Genomic DNA, 19,245 nt, shown 5'->3' with positions numbered 1-19,245 from the left:
CAGCGGCGGGCGAGGCGGGCGCTTCCCTGCCCCGGGCTGCCGGAGCGCGGGTGCGGGGGAGCCGCTCTCGGGGCGGACCGGACGCAGTTCCGGCGGTGCGGGCGGAGGGAGCCGAGCTCAGGGTAGGCGGGGGCGGGCGGGCCAGGGGCTCGGGGCTTGGGGCAGCCGCGGGCCCGGGCAGGGAAAGGGCGAGTGGCGGGCAAATCCAGTGCGGCCCCCGGCAGTTCTCCACGCCGCCGGTCCCGCTCAGCGAGGCCCCGCTGGGCCCGCACCAGCCCTTGTTACACACAGAAACCATTTCCGTCTCACGAGTGCGTTTGTTTCTGCCCCTCTCCCCCAGGAAGAGCCGCGATGCGATCTGTACACTGCCAGATGGGCAGCCTGACGCCGTCGGGGACGCCGGGCTGCCCAGCGAGGCGCTGAGCCACAGCCCCTTGGCCGCCGTGCCTTGGGGCGCTCGGAGCGCCGCCCCAGCTCCAGTGTCTGCTGCCGCCCCGAGTGCTGTTCCCTGCAACAAGGGTCCTCTGTACCCGCGGCGCTTGGTGCCCGCCTTCTGTGCTCTGAGCACGACAGGTGACCTGTGTAACAATGCTGCGGTACTGGGGCGAGATCCCGGTTTCCTCCAGCCAGGCCAACCGCAGCTCCTTTGACCTGCTGCAGCGCGAGTTCCGCACGGTGGAGGTGCAGGATCCTCCTCTGCACCAGCCCTCCGCCAACAAACCCCGTCCCACCACCATGCTGGACATCCCCTCCGAGCCCTGCAGCCTCACCATTCACACCATCCAGCTCATCCAGCACAACCGCCGGCTGCGCAGCCTCATCGCCGCCGCCCAGGCTCAAAACCAGCAGCAAGCGGAGGGCATAAAAACCGAAGAGAACGAACCCCTGCCCTCGTGTCCGGCCTCCCCACCTCTCCCTGATGACCTGCTTCCTCTGGATAGCAAAACCCCCAAAATGCCATTTCAGCTGAGGCACAGTGACCCAGAGAGTGATTTCTACAGGTGTGTTGGTGTTTCTTTAGGTTAGTTCTTGGCTGAAGGGAAGCTGAGTGTTTTAAAATATATATGTAGTTATGTTGATTCCCTTAGGCTGAAGAGTCGAGGAGTTGTATGTAAAGTATAAAACAAGCTTCAGAAAGAAAATACTTGGATTTTTCCTGTGTGAATAACATGCACTTTGATCCCTTTTGCTTCCTGTCCGTAAAAGGTGGATGTGTGGTGCTGATTTCTGTCTTGTTAGTGCTACACTGAATGCGTGTGCATGGGTTTGGCAGTGGTATTTTGACAGTTTAGTTACAGGATGTGAAGGCTTTTTTATTTAAATTGCTTACAAGTAAAGTTGTGTTACTCTGATAGAAAATCCAGAAAACACATGGATAGGTTTTGGCTGTTCAGCTATATGTTCTGAAAAGATGATTTGATAATGTGTTTGTAAGATTTCAGTGGCCAAGGACCTGTGGCATGGTGACTGTCACTTTCCACCCAGTTTGATGGTTTTCCAGTCAGAGCTGGAAATGAGTGCAAGTGAGGGGAATTCTTGTCTCTGCTACTGGCTCCACCAGCTGGAGAAAGTGTAAAGAAAATTTGCACTGCTTTTGCCTCTGCTGCCATCCTTTGATTAAAGAGTATTGCCACCTCTGCCTGTCTGTCCTTCTGACGGCACTAATTTCACAAGGAGGTGTTGCATTTCTTACAAGATCTTACAATACTTTGTAGGTTATATGCATTTAAAGTAGGGGATTAATCCTTGCTACTATGTGCACTAATGAACATCTTGAGGGAGAGGATAACACATTTTAGTTTTTAAAACAGGTAAATGGGTATCAACGGAATATAATTTATCACTTAAATGCCACTGAGGTCTTTAATGGCCTGAGATTGTATAAAATGCATTTTGTTGAAAGGTGTTGCATTTGGGAGCAGAGTCTCTCTGAACAGTAGAGCGATTCTTTAGTGCTGTTTCTGGAGGAGCACCGTCATCCCTGTCAGAAGATACAGAGTAATTATCAGAGCCTGGTGAAGGGAAATACACTTGTGTGAGAGTAGTCAGGGTCTGTGACTCCTGCACCGTGGCCCTGTGGTTTGTAGAGCTGAGAAGTGTTCTGTTCTGTCCTCCTCAGTGGCTTCAGCTGGAAGTTCAGTTTTCTATGGCTCGGGCCATGTTTTGAGGGCTGCTTTGTCTTTTTGTTGTTTCTTCCGAGTTTCTGGGGTCCGGGTAAAGAAATGTTATTTAGTGGTCAGCCACGTGGGGGAGTGTAAGGACTGCGTTGTGGAAACTGGAGAGACAGTTTTGAAATGAAATGTTTTGTGGCTGACAGAGTGGATTTATCATGAGCTGCAGTGCATTCTAGAATTTAATTGCGTGCTTGCTAACCCAAACACATTTATGCTTTTCCAGGGGGAGGGTTTTGAGTTTGTTGTTGCATGTTTGTTCTTAACTGTTTTGAGACATGTGAATTGAGCATAGCAGCTGTTCTATAGGTGCTGTTCTAGCAGCAAAAATGAAGTTCTGTGATTTGCTGACGCTTCTGAGTGTGTACAATCAAATTGAAGGAACAACATTCTTCCCCCTGATAAAACATGGTAGTAGTTAAATCCATGCTGTCTTCTGAAGTAGAGTTGTCAGAATTGCAGCATTTGGATAAATCCATATTTTAATTCTGGTTTTTTGGTCAGCAGCCTGGGTGTGAGGAGCAGCATATAGGTACATTTAGATACAGAAAGAAAGGAAGATAAGAGTGGCCAGCCTGAATCAGATCACAGGTTTAGTTATGTAGGCCTATCCTCTTCTGTTTCCCTGTTATTCGTTTTCATTCTTTAACACACTCTCCCCATGTCTTTTAGTTTGTTATCCCCTGAATTGGTTTTGTTTTTCCTCTGCCCTGCCCCTGCAGGTGTAATCCCTGCCTCCTCATATGATGAGGAAGAGGCAGAGCTTAATTTACAGCTATTTCTGAGTTGGTTTGGTTTTATCAATCCCCCAAAGTGTGCACTAACAATGGTTTTATAATCACTACACTATTCCTCTCCTACAGTTTTCCAGACTGTTTATAAATATGTTAAATAAAGATGATAAAAAAAATGTTGAATTTGGCACAGATCCCCCAGGAAAGATCTGGACTCCAGAGTGGAAATCTCTGATCCTCTTGCTTGTTGATAGATTTGGAGGACTCTGGTAGGTTTGTGAAGCAGGTTTTACAGTTAAAAAAAAGCTCTCTGGGTTCTTTCTGAGCATAACATATTTACTTGTGTGTTCTTTAGTTCTTTGGATTTCCCTGATGCTCCAAAATATATCCATGCTTCCCAAGCTGCAGTTTTCCACATCTCTTCTGAAGGTATTAAAGGAAAATGTTTTCACATTTTCTTTCTTCTGGTCCTCATGGGCCAAACCAGTTTAAAGCAAGAGGTGACTCACCACAGCTATTCAGCTCTTTCATCCTTGCATGAAATACCATCTGGTCCTGGTGGTGTTACAGTTCTTGGGATGTGCAATAAGGGATTAACGTTTGGTTTTGCTTGAGGTAGTAATAGAAAAGAAGCTTAAAGTGTAATTGATGGAGAATGGGTAAGGAACTGTAGACGCAAAACTTCCATTTTGATAGGAGGCTCTTATCATATAACAGCTGCTAGCTTTTCTATCTTCTCTGCTCAGCTTTCTCAGATTAGCATGCATCCATCTTCAAGAGAAGCCTGATCTACTCATGTGCCTCTTCTTGTGTGTGCCTGGATGGGTTCTTAACAGATTCCTCAGTCATTTGGTCATTTGCATTCCTGGCCATGTTGGATTGCATTGAAAGGTAATCTGTAAACAAAATTGGGAGCTTGCAATGGGAAGACAGCTCTTGGCAGAAGGACTTGTAGTGAAGAAATGTCTGTACAGAAGTAGAGGAGTACATGTCAGTGGGATAGAGTTTTAATGCAGGGAAGGATTTGGAGCAGTGGTAATTAAAGTGGGCAGAGGACACTTCCCCTGATGATCTAAGTGCTTTGGCTTAGCCTGTTTCTAAGCTGACAGGTCTGGGTTATGCCACTGGAACCCAATTTATTTTTGGCATTATCTATTGAGCAATTTCTTTTCATACCTGTGCAGCCTTCTGTAGACACAGCAGAGGTGTTTAAAAAGAGACTTACTCAGGATGAGGTGTAAAAAGGCTCTTTCCTGAAAGAAAACATCTTTCTGGTTTGAGTTAGTGTGCTGTGTTCTTTGGTGCTCTCTCTGACTAGTGTATCTTGTTTCTGCTATATTCTCCTTGATTTTACTGCTTTGGGAAAATGGCTCTAAAGCAGCCTTGTTGCTGCTCATTTGGTAGAAATTCAACTTCACAGCATAATGTTTCATCAAATTGTCCTGTTCATAGGAAAAACAGTCCCTCCCTCCATCTGTTGCTGGCTTATGCTCACCTAGGAGGGAGCAGGGCACTTCATTCCTGCAGTTGACTGAACCTCAGCTGCCAATCCTTGTGCTGACTTAGCCTGTCCCCTGAACAGTAGTTACATGAGAAAGGAGCTGTGAGCTCCCCTTCCCCCTAAGGAAAACAGCCTTCCTGGAGAGGAGCTTGGAGGAACGGATTGTGCTGTCTTTGTGGGGTGGCTCGTTGTCACTTAACTGACTGACACAGAAAGTGGGCCTTTTGTGAGTTCTGAAAACTGACTAAATCACAAAATAAGTCTGGTTGGTATAAAATGGACACTATTTTCATGTCTTCTGTTGTGAAGTTCTGCATGTTTTTGGTAGTGGTGGGAGAAGGCTGGCCTTTGTGTCTAATGAATTTGTAGCTTGACATGTAGATTTCTATTTGGAACATCATCTAGTGTTGGTGACTCATATATAAAATACATTGCACTCTGTTAGAAATACAAAACTGAAGAATGGCAAGTTGGCCAGTATTTATGATGAATTTCATATATTCAGTAGAGGAGATCACTTCCACGTCACAGGCCTAATTCCCTGTCCTGTTAATCTCTGGTGACAAAACTTCAGGAATGAAAGCTCTCATGTTTACTTGTAGATGTATGACCAAGCCTTTCAGGGAAAGAACTAAGTGCTGCAGAGGGTGGCATCTGCATAATGATAATACCTGGATGGGTGCTTTTTTTGTGCTGAGTATCTGGGTGGAATCTAAGACAAAAGCTCTTTAGCTATCATCATCAGGGAAAAGAAGAAGTTTGCTTGTCCTTTTTGGGAAGGCTTGACATTAGATAACTGCTTTCAGCATAAATGTGGCTATATGACTGTTTTTATTCATGTGCATTCTTACCAGAGGGTACCTGGAAGTTAAAGGAGATGAAGAAAAATTATTTTCTTTGTTGGTCTCTATTAACATCTACAACATTTCCATTTTTGCTCTTTGTTCTGGCTTTTAATCATATTTCTCTGTTGTTTATTATGAGAAACAGGAAAACAAGAGAAGAAAACATAAGAAAAATAAGAAAAACAAAACCAAATTGATTGGCCTCACCAAGAGCAAAAGATGGAGATTTGGATTTGAGTATAGTACCTGAAATGTCTTTCCTCTCTGTCTTTAATTGATTAGATTTCAAGTTGATTATGTGCCTTCCAGCATAGTGGCCTAGCTGCATTTTAATGCTCACCATTAGTTTCTTTTCCTCTAGGAGTTTAAAAGAGGCACAATATTCTCTGCCGCTTCTGAGCAGTGATATGTATTACTGAATGGTTGTTTCACTCTGCTTTGCAAGTAGCTGAGTATCCTGCTTGAGATTGCCAAAATATGTGTAATTTAAGTTTATCCACGCTGTTTTTAGTGAATGTCTCTGTATTAATAGTAGTGTGGCATTCAGTTTTGAAGGCGTAAGATGATCTCCACTGCTGGCTGCTGGACAGCTAGGTATGTCCTTTATATTAAAAAAAGATTCTTTTTTATAGACATGAATTTTAAGGATTGTTTTCTGGTTGATTTTTTTTATGGTTGTTTATTTCTGTTGTAAACTCTTGGTCCTGGTGTTGTGTGAGACATATGGCTGTTTGTGAACTTCAGAATTCTGCTGCTGAGGTGGAGGGAGGAGTGAGAGAGATGTAAAAATAGTATGGGTGACACTTGGTTTATAAAGAAACTGATAATCTTTTAATTCATCTTGTCAGGGTGCCTGCTGTCTTTGCAAAGTAGTTACATAATTGAGTGGAAATTGGGATGCTAGTCATTTTCCATCACTTAATAACTGGGATGAATCCATGACCTGAGATTCACATACTGTTCTTAATATCTGCTTAGAAATGTGATCATATGCCACTTCTAATATAGTGTGATTCCTCCTTTATTTGAATAATCAGAGAGTGTTGCGCTGGCGTTCTTAAAAATGAATAATTTTCATCCTGATAGCTCTAAGTTTCACCTTCCTTTTCACTCTTCTTCACTTTTTTACTGCTGTTTTTCAGTGGTTTTACTGCTGTGTTTTCTGTGTCAGCTCTGAGGATCAGCGGAAGCTGAGGCTCTGTGGCCCAGCTTTTCGGTGAGACTGAAGGGTTCCTCCTGAACTGTTGGAGAGACAGAGTAGTGAGAATTTTCTCAAGCCATCAGTACTGTCTGTGTGCTGTTAAATCAGGTCCTTCTGCTGGAAAGAGCGTGTGTGATACACAGGTTATCTAGGGTTAACAGAGAGGAGAATCTCCAGGTGCCATGTGGAAGATGTTGGGAGAAATTGATCAGAAACAAATGAAGAGTGAAATTGTTAGCTTAATTCTGCCCCTGGTGCTGAATGGAGTGTAAAAAAGTGTATGAGTGTCATACTTAGCAGTAATGGAATTTGATTTTTTGACATCAGCGTTTGAAGTCCATGTTAGTGATACTGGCAAATAGATTACATGCACTTAATTGTAAGGTGAGAAATCTGGTAGATATGTGTTTCCCTTCTGGAGGCCTTGCCTTTGCTCCTCTGGGGAATACCTGTTTGTTAACTCATGTTGATGAAAAACTTGGTTGGCTGGCTATAAGTGAATGATGTTTAAAGTGCTCATATCAGTTGTTCTCTTTCTCCTCCATTCTGTGTAGTCACTCCTTCCTGCTTAGCAACAGAGGAGGGAGGTCTTAAACCCAAGACCAGGGAATGGTGCTTTATGGCCAAGCTTCTCCAGGCCTTCTCCCAGGGCCTCGTGTTCACATCTTAGGTAGCATGTTTATGCTTAGTGGCTGACTGCTGGAAATGAGGACGGAGAAACAGTCTTTTTGGCTACAGTGTACCTCTATGAAATGTATGTGTGTCCCATTTCTTGCTTTTTTATGTGTGTCTTTTGCTTTAGAAATTCCAATCTCGTCTATCCCAGAAGCCTTTGTGTCTGACTGTTAGGCCTGTGACATCAGAGATAATAAGGAAGAGCAATGTGATTAAGTGAGAGGGGAAGTTATTTGCATTTGTGTTTTTTTAAAATGCCTTTTTTTGTTTGTGTCAAGGACCCATTTAATTCACATCTCCAGGAGAAAAGCTCTTGGGTGGGAAGGGTGATGCGTAAGGGTTGAGAAGATCTACCTCCCACATTCATGAATCACCCAAAGAATCTTGTGGCATTAGAAGGGAAAATGCAACTTGGAAGTGCTGATTTGGAGGGGGAGGGGAAGAAGGAAAAGCAGATAAACACCTATTAGGTAGATACGTAACAGAGAAGCTGTGGAGAACCCAAAGCCCCTGCTTTCCCTTTGTACATCGCCTTGTTATTGACAGCATCGCTTCAACTGATACAGTCCTTCAGGGTTTTGAAAGTGTGCTGTTTTTGTCTTTGCTGTTTTTTAGAGGGAAAGGGGAGCCAGTGACAGAGCTGAGCTGGTCCTCCTGCCGGCAGCTGCTGTACCAGTCGATGGCCACCATCCTGGCACACACGGGCTTCGAGTGCGCCAACGAGAGCGTCCTGGAGACGCTGACGGACATCGCGCACGAGTACTGCCTCAAGTTCACCAAGCTGCTGCGCTTCGCCGTGGACAGAGAGGCTCGCCTCGGACACACCCCTTTCCCCGACGTCATGGAGCAGGTCTTCCACGAAGTGGGCATTGGCAGCGTGCTCTCCCTGCAGAAGTTCTGGCAGCACCGCATTAAGGATTATCACAGCTACATGCTGCAGGTGAGAAGGGCGTTAGGGACCTGGCGGCACCAGGAAATGTACCCCAAGTACAGTTGCTTATTCCTGGGGCAACTCCTGAGTCTTACTGAGGGGAAATCTGACTGGAAAACCTCCTGAGTGTGGAGAGGAGTCATCAAGGGAAAGAGAACAGGAATTTTTTGACTGGAAGACAGAGCTCCTTATTTTTCTTCATAGTGAGACTAAGGCTGCTCTACTGATGGCTTGCCCGAATTCAAAAAAAGTCCCTCAGCTCTTGAATTACCCAGTCAAAATTATCAAGTAGAGGTAAAATCAGAGCTGACTGATGAACTGAATTTTCTCCTTTAGTGGGATATTTGGCTGGTTAACGTTTTGGAAAACATAAGCAGACATAAATTTCTAGGCTGTAGAGTGGTTTGTGTTCACTTAAGCAAGGAGTGACTTCCTTAAGCTTCAGGAGTGTAGGGTAGTATTTTGCTAATCTGAGTTGTCGCACAGGTGCTACCTTCTTCTTACATGAAAATAACAACTTGCAGAGTTGTCTTTGTTAGAAACATGCCTGCTCAAAATATCAGTTCTGTTCATTTTTGTTCAGATGTTGAGTCATTTGGGAATCTGGGGTTTCTGCATCATTCTGCTGCTACAGTTCGCTCTCACCCTGCAGCTGATCGTTGTCTTAACAATCATTGTTCTTTATGAAGGACAGAGGTCCAAAGTAGCCCATTTATTTGGAATTATGTCTAGGAGAGGGAAACAGGCTTTGCTATTCTTTTTTCCTCCTTGCTTCTGCTGTTTAAAAGTCTTGCAATTTCCCTGAGCACAGATCACTGACTGTTGGGGTTTGGTGGTATAAACAAGTAATTGTTAGAAGCGGATGAAATCTGAAATGTTTCAATTTAATTGTTTACTGTTATTAGGTTTCTGGAAGTAAAGGGTAGTTCTGAATCTCATTCCTGTATTTGTTTCACTACTCTAACTGGAAAAAACTCCTGTGGTTTTTTGCTCACAGAATCTCACAGAATATACTCAGGCTTTGCCCAGTGGTGACTACAGAGCTGTTGAAGATCTGAGGAGCTTGGTTTTTAATGCTCGGGTGAATTTGTTAGGTAAAACCAATGAGACACTGCTTTTGTTTTCTGCTCTGTTTAAATTTCTGAGCCTCATCATCTCTGTTTGTAAAATGAAAATGCTCATATTTATCAGTCAGATGTTAGTGGATTAAACCTCTTATTAAAGTCCCTTGTTACAGCACAGAAGGTGCACTTAAAGGGGAAAAAGTCTCTTGTGTAGCTGGTAAGTTGTTTACTTGTTCATTCAGGTCAGATGTTAATAATGTTCAGGGAACAGAGTGCACTGCAATGTAATTGCCATCAGATCCTCTGTAGTCACTCTCACCTCTCTGGCCTCTTTTTCACCTGCTGATCTTTGACAGGTTAGCAAGCAGCTCTCTGAAGAGTATGAGAAGATTGTCAACCCTGAAAAGGCAGCAGAAGACACAAAACCTGTGAAGATTAAGGAGGAACCTGTTAGTGATATTACTTTCCCCATAAGTGAAGAGCTGGAAGGAGATCTGGCTTCTGGCGACCAGTCTTTGCCTGTTGGAGTTCTTGGAGCTCAAAGTGAGCGCTTCTCTGCCAACTTGGAAGTAGAAGCTTCCCCACAGACTTCAGGTAGGGGTTTCTTCCTTCTGCTGGAAACAGTCCTTCAGCAGTTCCATGTGATCTTGTTTCCCCTGGTTAGGTTTAGATTTGTGTCCAGAGATTCATATTCCTGCAAACTTGAAACTCCTTACATAGTTTAGGCACTGAATGAATTCTGGAAATACGAATGGTGCTTGGTGCTGTCCTCAATATTCAGAAGTTACCCTGGTAATGACAGTCAGTGTTTTATGAAAGCTTGTCAGTGACTTATGTGAAACGGGCTCCTGGGAATCCCTCCCAGCATCTCTGCTCCAAAGCCTGCTGTACTTGGCTGAGGCCATGGAAAGTGAAATGGTGAGTGAATTAGTGGAGTTATGGAGACTGCACTCTTTTCTTCAAAGTGCCATCCCTTGATGGCATTGAAGCACACTGGTGTCAAGAGAGAGAGAATCTGGGGAGAATCTGCTATGGCCGTGCCTGCTCTGTATCTATACAAAGGTTTCATTCTTTTCACTGTTTGGTGAAGCTGAACGTCTTGGAATGAAAAAGAGGCAGTTTTGATTTTGCATAGAACCATCCGATCTCTGGAAGTCCCTGCAATAATAAACTGCTTCACTTAAAAATCTGGTTAAAAAACAGTGAAGCTTGTCCTCCTATTAACCCCATGCTAAGTAGCATATATAATGAGGTTAGAGTATACCTCCAAGTCCGTTAGTTTTTTTGTATTGTGATGAGTTTTAAAAAACATAAATTCATCAAATGTTTTTCTGAAAGCTCATACTGTTTTCCCTGTCACCTCTGAAATGTGAAGTATTTACAGTTTTGTGGGAGAAGGAACAGCAGATTCCTCTGGCCCATCCAGGGTTGTGAGTGATTCATCTGGAAGGCTTTGTATTAGCACCTACCACTTGAGACCCAGAGGTTAGCACGCTAGCTGTATATTAAATGCCTCTTGCTTCTCTGATACAGAATTGATGTTTTCTAATTAAGAATACAAGTGCTCTGTTCCTCCCTGAAAATCCCTCTTCACTTTACAAGAGCCTCTGGAAATCTCATCTGTGAGAAGTTCCAGTCTAGACCTGGGCAGGCTGGAGAGTTGTTATATCCTAAGGAGCAAGAAAAAGCTGCTGCAATTAGAACACTGTCATGTCGAAATGCAGGTGTGAGGCCTGCAGGGAGGGCAACGAGGCTTCAGTATCTGAGGGCAGAACTCTCAATACAGCCTTCCATGTTCTTCCTGTGTTTTTGTGGATGTCTGACATTGCAGTTGTGAGCTGGCTGCTTACTTTCATTGCAGTTGGAGAAATGGAGGCAAAATTGTTCCTTGTTCCTCCGCCTCTCAGGATAACATGAAGATTAGCTTATTTGTGAAGTACTTTGAAGTTAAAGTGCTTTGAAGATGAAACATCCTGTGTTGATGCTTAAGTACTTTTAGTCATTAGTGACACTCTTAGTGACAGGTGACAGAGCTGAAAGGAATAAGGCTGAGCGATGAGGAGCAATTGATGAAGGAAAGACACAGTTTAGTTTAGTGAGCACCTTTGATTATTATGGAGACTGGAGCTGTAACTCTGGAACCATAACATTTTAATGATGTGTCTGTTGTTGTTGACAGAGATGCATTAACATAGAATGATTAACATAGGAGGGACTTCCATTAAGGCAACTGAGCTCTAATGTAGGCTATGTTATCAGAAAGGTCTCATAAACCTTAATTTTGGCTAAGCTGATCTGGAAAAGATTCCTGACTTCTTTATAATGGAGAATTCTTGGCACAAACATGTGTTGGAACATTTGTTCTCTTTTTAATTTCTACTAATAACAGCCTGTTGCTTCTAGTATATTGATAACAGGGAATGGTCATAGATTTGGCTCAGTACAAGAGCTTTGGTTGTGCTTTCAAACTGCAGCCATGCTCTTTGAGACATGAAGTTTGAAAAACTTACTAAAAATGTCTTTGTTTGGTGGTTTTTTGTTTGCTTGTTTGTTTTGTTTTGTTTTTTTTTTTTTTTTTTTTTTTTTTAATTTTCCACGTGAACTTAAACCCCACACAAGAGAGAGAAGATTTCACAGTTTATTCACTTCTGGTCTGTTTATGCCCATCTCAGCAAGGAGACCAATTAGTGTATTTTTAATAGGATTTTTGTCTCACTTTAAACTTAAACAGAAATAATGCAATCTGTAATTACTTCTCTTGGGGAGAAAACATTTGCAATTTTCAAGGAATATGGTTTGGTAATCTTGTACAGAAAATCCTCAATTATTGCTCAGATTGCGCACTAGTCCAGAAATGCTTTATAAAAAAGTGAGGCAAGGGGAGCTGTTTCTCAGCAGGGCATCTGTGAGGTTGAGCCAAAAGGAATTCTTTCTGCTCTGCTGAAGGATGGGATGAGACCTGTGAGTGTTGAGTAAGAGGCAGGAAGGCAGGTGGCTGACTGCAGCTTTGATGTCCCTGCATTTCAGTGCTGAAAGTAGGATTTGGGATTGTTCATCTACCTACTCCTCTGCCTGCTCACTTCACCTCCCCTGCAGAAGCCCAGGATGTCTGATGGTTGCAAGGACCTCATAATGACTTCTGGGCTTCCTCAAGTCCTGCTTTTGCAGAGTCTGGTCCATGTCCTGTTGGTGTTGCTGCTGGGACACTCCTTCTGGAGAGTGATTTCTCATGGAGAAAATCACATGGAGGTTAACAGTGAAAGGATACCATCATTTTTTTTTTAGTGGCAATTGCTGGGCAGTTAAATATAAGTCAGCAGATATTTTTTATTGATCACAGTGTTTGATGTGTTTTGTTTGTTTTCCCCCAGCATAGTTAACGTGTGGCTTTGCTTTTGCTCCATCTTTACCTTTGCTGTTGTCCTTTGTATGTGTGTGCTGTTTGTGATTTATCTGTTTACTCAGTTACTACTGTGTGCTTTTTCCTTCTCTAGGGGCTGAGGTGAACGCTTCCCCACTGTGGAACCTGGCACAGGTGAAAATGGAGCCACAGGAAAATGAGGAGGCTAATGTGCATGGCCACGGGGTCCTAGGCAGTGATGTCTTTGAGGAACCAATGTCAGGCATGAGTGAAGCTGGGATGCCACAAAGCCCCAATGGCTCTGAGAGCAGCTACGGTTCTCATTCTGCTGACAGCCTGATGGGATCCTCACCTGTCTTCAACCAGCGCTGCAAGAAAAAGATGAAGAAGATGTGAAAAGGAACAGTCTTTTTATTTAGTCCTGATAATGTGCAACAGACACTTGAAAGGAACCAGTAGAGTACTGTGATGATTCCAACACAGGGCTGGCCCTGGTGTGTGAGAGACCTGCATAAAATTACTATGAGAGGTTCCATGTGTAGCTCCCCTCTTTGCTGGCTTCTGCACTCCTGGTTCATGAGACTGAAGATCACCCTTTACATTTGATGGTGGCATGGCTTGATTTGCGAGATTAATGAGGAATATGCTGGTGAAAAGTAGTTATGAGGAGATTTTCTAAGTTACAAAACCATTGAATAGTTTGGTTTGAAGGGACCTTATGGCATTTCTACTCCAGCCTCCTGCTCAGATCTCAGCCAGTTAGAGCAGTTTACTAAAGGCTTTGTCCATTTGAGTTTTGAATGTTTACGATGATGGTGATGCCAAATCTCTTTGGGCAACATTTTCCCCATATTTGGCAACTCTCACAGTAAGAAAAAGAATATATTTGCATTTAGCTGGAATTGCCCATGTTCCAGCATGTGTTCACTGCCTCTTGTTCTGTCATTGTTCATCTCTGAGAAGAGTCTGACTGCTTTCTCTAAGCCAGTCATTAAGGGATTATATACAATGAGATCTCTTTTTAGCCTTTTCTTGAGTGTGGAGAAACCCTGTTGCCTGAGCTCTCCTTACTCGTCCTGTACCACAGCCCCCAAACCAGCTCTGTGACCTTCCACTGTAATTGCTGCAGTGCCCTTGTAAGGGGGAGCACAAAAATGGATGCCATCCTCCAAACACTATCTGGCCATCGCTGAATAAAGAGGAGTAATAATTTCCCTCAGTGTGCTGGCTGCCTGCTCACTGACTCTGGTGGGCAGCAAGAGAGTCCTGAGTCAGGGTGTTTTAGCTGGAGGGGCGTCGCTGATGATGATGATGATGTTTTATCAAAGATGCTGCAGCGTGGTCTCACAGTGCCATTAGCCAGCTCCCTCAGTGCCTTCACATTCAGCCTGTTGGTTTCAATGGGCCTAAGTTCTCACTAACTCAGTCTTCCTCTGCTGTAGGCAATGCTTTATTCCTGCATGCCGCTAGAAGGCTCGAGGACCTGGCAGGCCTTAGAGCAGAACTTATCAGTGGAAACAGGTGAAAAAAGGTGTACATGAAAGTATAAAAAGCATCCTTTGTTACCATACTGCTTGTATTGTTGAACAGCAAATCATATTTCCTTTAACCTTCCTTTTGCTTCCAGTGTACTTTAAGAAGCTCTTCTTATTTCTTACCAGTTTCAACTCCAGCTGAGCTTTGGCTTTCCTAATTGTTTCTGCCTACTTGGATTGTGTCTCTATATCTCTGCTGGCCAGCCCATCCTCACTTCCACTTCTGTGCACCTCTCTGTGTTTGAGATCAGTCAGGAGTTCCTCAGTCATCTGTGCTGGCCCTCTGTCATGCCTGCTGTACTTTCTGCTTGTCAAAAAGGACTGATTTTTTACTTTGAGAAAGCTGTCTTTGAAGATAAAGCAGCACACTTGAGTTCCTTTGGGCAGCCAGGACAAATTTCCCTTGTGAAATTCTGCTGAAACATTCATTGAATAAACCAAAATATGTTGACCTAAAGGTACAGGACTCTGTCTAGTATACATTTCTCAGGATCTAAAATGCCACAATTCTAGGTCTTTTGCAGCCAATACATTCATGTTCTCCACTAACTCTTCCTTGTTAGAAGCAAGACCAGCCGAATTTACTCTCTAGTTGATTACTTGATCATCTGTTCAGGGAAGTTGATGTGGTTTCCTGAAGAGAATGAAATGGCTTTTACTATTGGTGTGAGCCTGTACTGGCAATGCAAACTTTTCCTTTGCTGTCATTGGATTGAGTGCAGCAACTTCAGGCTGGCTGAGCTTTCATATTCAAGGTTGTTATCTTGACAACTTAGTCTGAAACAGAATCTATTTTGCTGCTTGCTTTTATGGCTCAGCTGACTGATGGCATTTTTTTTGTTCTGCACAATCCTCAGTTGATCAACTCGGTCTTTAACTTGATTCAGTGTGTCTCTCTCTCAAAGGAGCTAGAATGAACATGAATCAAGAATGAACAGCCACTTAAACTGGCTTTATACCTGTAACCCCTTGGGATGGTTGAGGGAAATTTACCAAACCTACCATTTATCTTTACAATTGCAGGTTTATCTTTTGAAAGAATGAGCTTCAGGCATAGTATTTTTGTTTCTGTATAACATGCCTGGCCTTAATTCTTTTTTCCTAACTGTATTTCTCTTCTACTTTATAGAAGTGGAATCCAAACATAAAATTCCTCAATGTCTAATAAGAATGCGTGACCATGGGCTTTTATGGACAATAGAGTTAAAATTGTCCATCACAGTTTTAAAGGTCTCTCCTGGGGGGTAAATTCTCACTATTTTTAGCCCAGTCAGTAGTAGAAGAGCATACCAGGAAATCTTTATTTCGATTTCCCCTGAGTCACCATTAGCCAAGCTGCAATGTCCCTGTTTTCTCAGCTGTAAAAAAGAATAGTAATATTTGCCCTTCAGAAGTGTGTTTGAGATTTAGTTACTCTGTAAGAAAAAGGTCCAGTAATCATTCAGAGAGTTTTGTGAGAGCTGCTAGCTTTTATTCCACTTCAGTTGGACTGTTGTTGGCTGGAGAATGCTTAGATGGTCACTGAAATATCCTAGATGACAAAGATTTTAAGTGAAATTGCTGATACAAAGAAGTACAGCACAGCTCTGCTGTTCAACTGCCCAGGTACAAGGAAGGCATTTGAGGTGGTAACTGCACACTCAGCTTTAGTGTCTGCATCTAAACTTGTTCCTTTTCTCACTCAGCTTTAGTGTCTGCATCTAAACTTGTTCCTTTGGGCCACACTTGCAGTTGAAAAGAAATAATCATTCTTAGGTCACTGTCCTTTCGGCCTTGAGGTAGAAGTATAAAGCAGGTTGAATGAATGGCATTTTTAGAAATGTCTGTTTTTCCTTTGTGTGCCTGTAAGTTCAACTTGACTACCTCAGCTGAAGACATCCACACTGTCAGTGTATGAGTTCAGTGACATGACTTAAACCTTTCCTGGATGGGAATCAGAGACTTCCTCCTGCTGGGCCAGTGCTTTTTCTTCTCAGCACATTTGCTAGAGCTTGCTGTTCAAATGGCAGTAACAGGGCTAAGAGCAGGCTGCCCATCTCAGCTAAACCAGCATTCCCCACAACACACAGAATGTGCCAGGATGGGGCCTTGAGGCTCAGCCTGATTTGCCTCTTGTGTCTTTGACACCTGTCACTGGGCCTTTCTCTGTAGGTGCTTTGCAGACTGGTTCTTGTAGTAGTGTTCTTGCAGCCAGGGCTCTTACAAAGTCTATTGCACTATTTTTGGGAGCCAAATGACAGAGTGGCTGCTGCCAGCTTTGCTTGCTCATTTGCAAGATTTCAAGTGGGCTAAAAACGAAAATCTAGTGTTCTCCAGGGCTTTGGTTAAACCTCCTAAGTGTTAAGCCAAAGTGCTTTCTCTGTATTGTTCATATGCAGATGTTCTGTGACTTTTGTGATTTTTTTTTTTTTTTTAAATTTCACATCCCTTTTCCACACCCATTTCACCCTGTAACACACACTCTGCAACAAGCCAAGCCTGAGTGCTTCAAGTGTATTTAAATACTGTCTTTTGAGTCAGCTGTGTTGTTGCAGTGTAAGGGAGAAGTGCTGTTGATTCTCTTGGGGATGCATGTTTATGCAGAGGTGAGAAACTCGTCAGCATCGCTTTTACGCTTAACAATGAAGGCAGAGTAATAGCTGTACCTCCTGTTCCCCCACTGTGCTAAGGGTTGCAGCTGACTTTTGTGTGCTTGACGTTTTCTTTTATGCATGTGAAGGCTTTACCTTCTGGGTGAGCCCTTTGCCTCTGAGCATTTTTGGTTCTTAGATTTACAGTGGTGTTCATCATGCATGAAATAGTGAAATTTAAAAACGAGCTCACAAAGTCAGACACAGAAAATATGCTCTTTTGATGAATCAAATAAGATTTTGCTAGGTGTTAATGCAGCCTTGGGCAACTAGTGAGGTGTGTTCATTGACCATGTAATCCCCAAATTTTAAATCACAGTGAGATTATGCAGTGGGTTGGAATGAAACTCTGCTCTCACAGTTGCTGTTTCTTGCTGATGGCTGGTGAAGCACTCTGCTGACCCACCTGCTTCAACAGTCTGCAGCTCTTACAGTTCTTTCATCTTTGTCCTTTCTCTTTCCAAAAGTGGATGGATGAAAAATGGGAATATTGAAATTGACCATGTCCATATCCAGTAGCACTGATGTCTTACAGTGATTTATTTTGCCATGATTGAAATTGGTAGGAACTTTGATATCAATTTGGAGAGCAAGATCTGTAAATTACTTGGCTTTTGAAGTGTTTTGCATAGGAATCATACAGGATTGTAGTTGAGAGAGCGCTGTGTATCATATTCCTTTTTCCCTCTAGCAATTCCTTTTTATTCCTTTTGAAGACTTTTGCCTGGTATCCAGTAAAGTTCACTGTAAAAATGGCAGTGTAACAACTTATGTGTACAGCTTTATGTCAGACTAGCTACCTAGTGATTTAATTCCAAGGCCATCCATGCTAATTTGAATATGCATAATGCTGTGCAGAAAAAGAGATGTTTCCTGCATAGAAATGTGCAATTTAAAAAGAAAACAGGAAAATAAGATTAGGTAGGGTAAGTGAGGCCAATCTGATTATGTGCTCAGTTCTGAGACTAATGCACATGTTATGTGTGAAGGATGTTTTACTTAAAATGTTTTTGTACATGCATGTGAAAGAAATATGTAACTTTGCTTTGTGTTTATATGGAACAAAATTACTTGGAAATATTTCAGGGTTGGGTTTTTTCCCTTGCTCTCCTGGAGAGAGTTGCTTTGTAATTTTTAAGAAAATAAAATAAATAAAACTATTCAGAAATAAAAATTCTAAAGGTGTTGTTGGTATGTTTTGGAGAATGATGCTGTGAACACAAAAGTTGGTCTTGGGGTTCTGTTTACCCTTATGTGGGGTCTGGAGGAGACCTTTTGCAGGTACCTTGAATAAGGTACTGGGATGATATACCAGTGTTAATGTCACAGCCAGGAAGACAAGAAATGTTATTCAAGGATGTGGCCACGGAAAATTGAAGTCTTATTTTGCACAGGTGCCAGTGGTAGTGAGCCCCTGAAGTGATATTAGAGCCACAGTGCTACTATTGGTATTCATAGAGCATAAGCAAGTGCTGTTTCTGGGGCAACTACTTCTATCTACTGCTACTACTTATATTAACAGACTACCTAGAAGCCCTGCTCCAAGCCGTGTGCTTTGCTGTTTTATGTGCTGGTCTACCTATTTTACATTCTGTGCTTTTTTTTTTTTTTTTTTTTTAACTGAGGAACTACTTTAGACTGCAGTGAATGAAGCACAGTGTGCTTTCCCCTCTGCTCTGTCTGTCATGGTGTGAGGCTGAGGAAGGTTTGATGTTTGCTAGCCCTGCTTAGCAATTGCGAATAGCACACCCTGAATTAGGATATTGGCCTGTGCCGCTTGCCGGGGGAGAGGGAATAGTGTTTGCTTCCCATCAGGCTTGTGCTTGAGCACAGTCCACCCACACTGCTCGTTCTTCCAAGCCTTTACAGCTGAATTGATTTCCCAGTCCCCAGTCCGGGGCTGTTCTTTCCCCTTCCCTGCCTGTAGGGGCATCCGTGGACGGAGGGGACAAGGAACTCTGCAGACCTGAGACATTCTAGAACTAGTGGTTTTATTGCAAGGGTCGTGGGTAAAAAGGGCTTCGCCTTCAGCCACCAGCCTGGGCTGGAGGAAAGTCCCACAGAGAGAGGGAAAGAGAGGGTATGAGGTAAGGGAGATAGCAGGGGTCAGAGCGGTAAGAGGGGTAAGAGAGAGAGCGAGCACCTTGTTACAATACATTATATCTCCTTTTGTGTTGAATATTCTAATTTACAGTGACCAACCGGCGTGAGATACAAAACCTACAAACTTTGCATGCAGCCTATGAGAACTACTATATGACCATATCATCCTATATTCTAAACTCTAAAGACTACTCTTCTTATCTACTTTTTCCCTGATACCTTGGCAGGGTGGAGAGGGGCTGCATTCTTGGGTCCTTTTGTTTTCTGTCTTTCTACCCATCTCCAGCTAATCACCATCTTCCTGCCTGCCATGATCACATCTCAAAGCTGGCCTCAATTTCTATTTCCCTCACAGGTTTTACATCTCCAGCATTTCTTGCCTGGCAATCATATCCACAAACCTTTCCTGTCCCATCTTTCCCAGCACCTGCCACGACCTGGAGGTGGAGCAATTCCCCCTTTCCCATTGCTCTGCTGCAGCATCCCGGGGTGGC

General features: G+C 43.2%; 1 protein-coding gene across 1 annotated transcript; it reads left to right on the top strand.

Annotated features, from left to right (window-relative positions):
• Nucleotides 1-479: 479 nt before the first annotated feature.
• On the top strand, nt 480-17,807 carry SUPT7L (SPT7 like, STAGA complex subunit gamma). The gene is made up of 4 exons (XM_083857250.1): nt 480-1,001; nt 7,743-8,067; nt 9,479-9,716; nt 12,617-17,807. Exons 1-4 carry the CDS (start codon nt 589-591, stop codon nt 12,877-12,879), a joined length of 1,239 nt encoding a protein of 412 aa, XP_083713376.1. The 5' UTR covers nt 480-588; the 3' UTR covers nt 12,880-17,807.
• Nucleotides 17,808-19,245: the final 1,438 nt, after the last annotated feature.

Source organism: Zosterops lateralis (genome assembly GCF_965231275.1).
Source record: "Zosterops lateralis genome assembly, chromosome: 3".
In the NCBI taxonomy this organism is placed as follows: domain Eukaryota; kingdom Metazoa; phylum Chordata; class Aves; order Passeriformes; family Zosteropidae; genus Zosterops; species Zosterops lateralis.
The sequence above is the reverse complement of the archived record's forward strand: the minus strand, read 5'-3'. Positions and strand labels throughout refer to the sequence as shown.

Excerpts from the sequence above, each read along its gene's own strand:
- SUPT7L (XM_083857250.1), top strand. The coding sequence starts at position 589 with ATGCTGCGGTACTGGGGCGAGATCCCGGTTTCCTCCAGCCAGGCCAAC. Across the intron at positions 8,068-9,478 it reads ATCACAGCTACATGCTGCAG|GTTAGCAAGCAGCTCTCTGA; the intron begins GTGAGAAGGGCG and ends GATCTTTGACAG. Across the intron at positions 9,717-12,616 it reads AGCTTCCCCACAGACTTCAG|GGGCTGAGGTGAACGCTTCC; the intron begins GTAGGGGTTTCT and ends TTCCTTCTCTAG.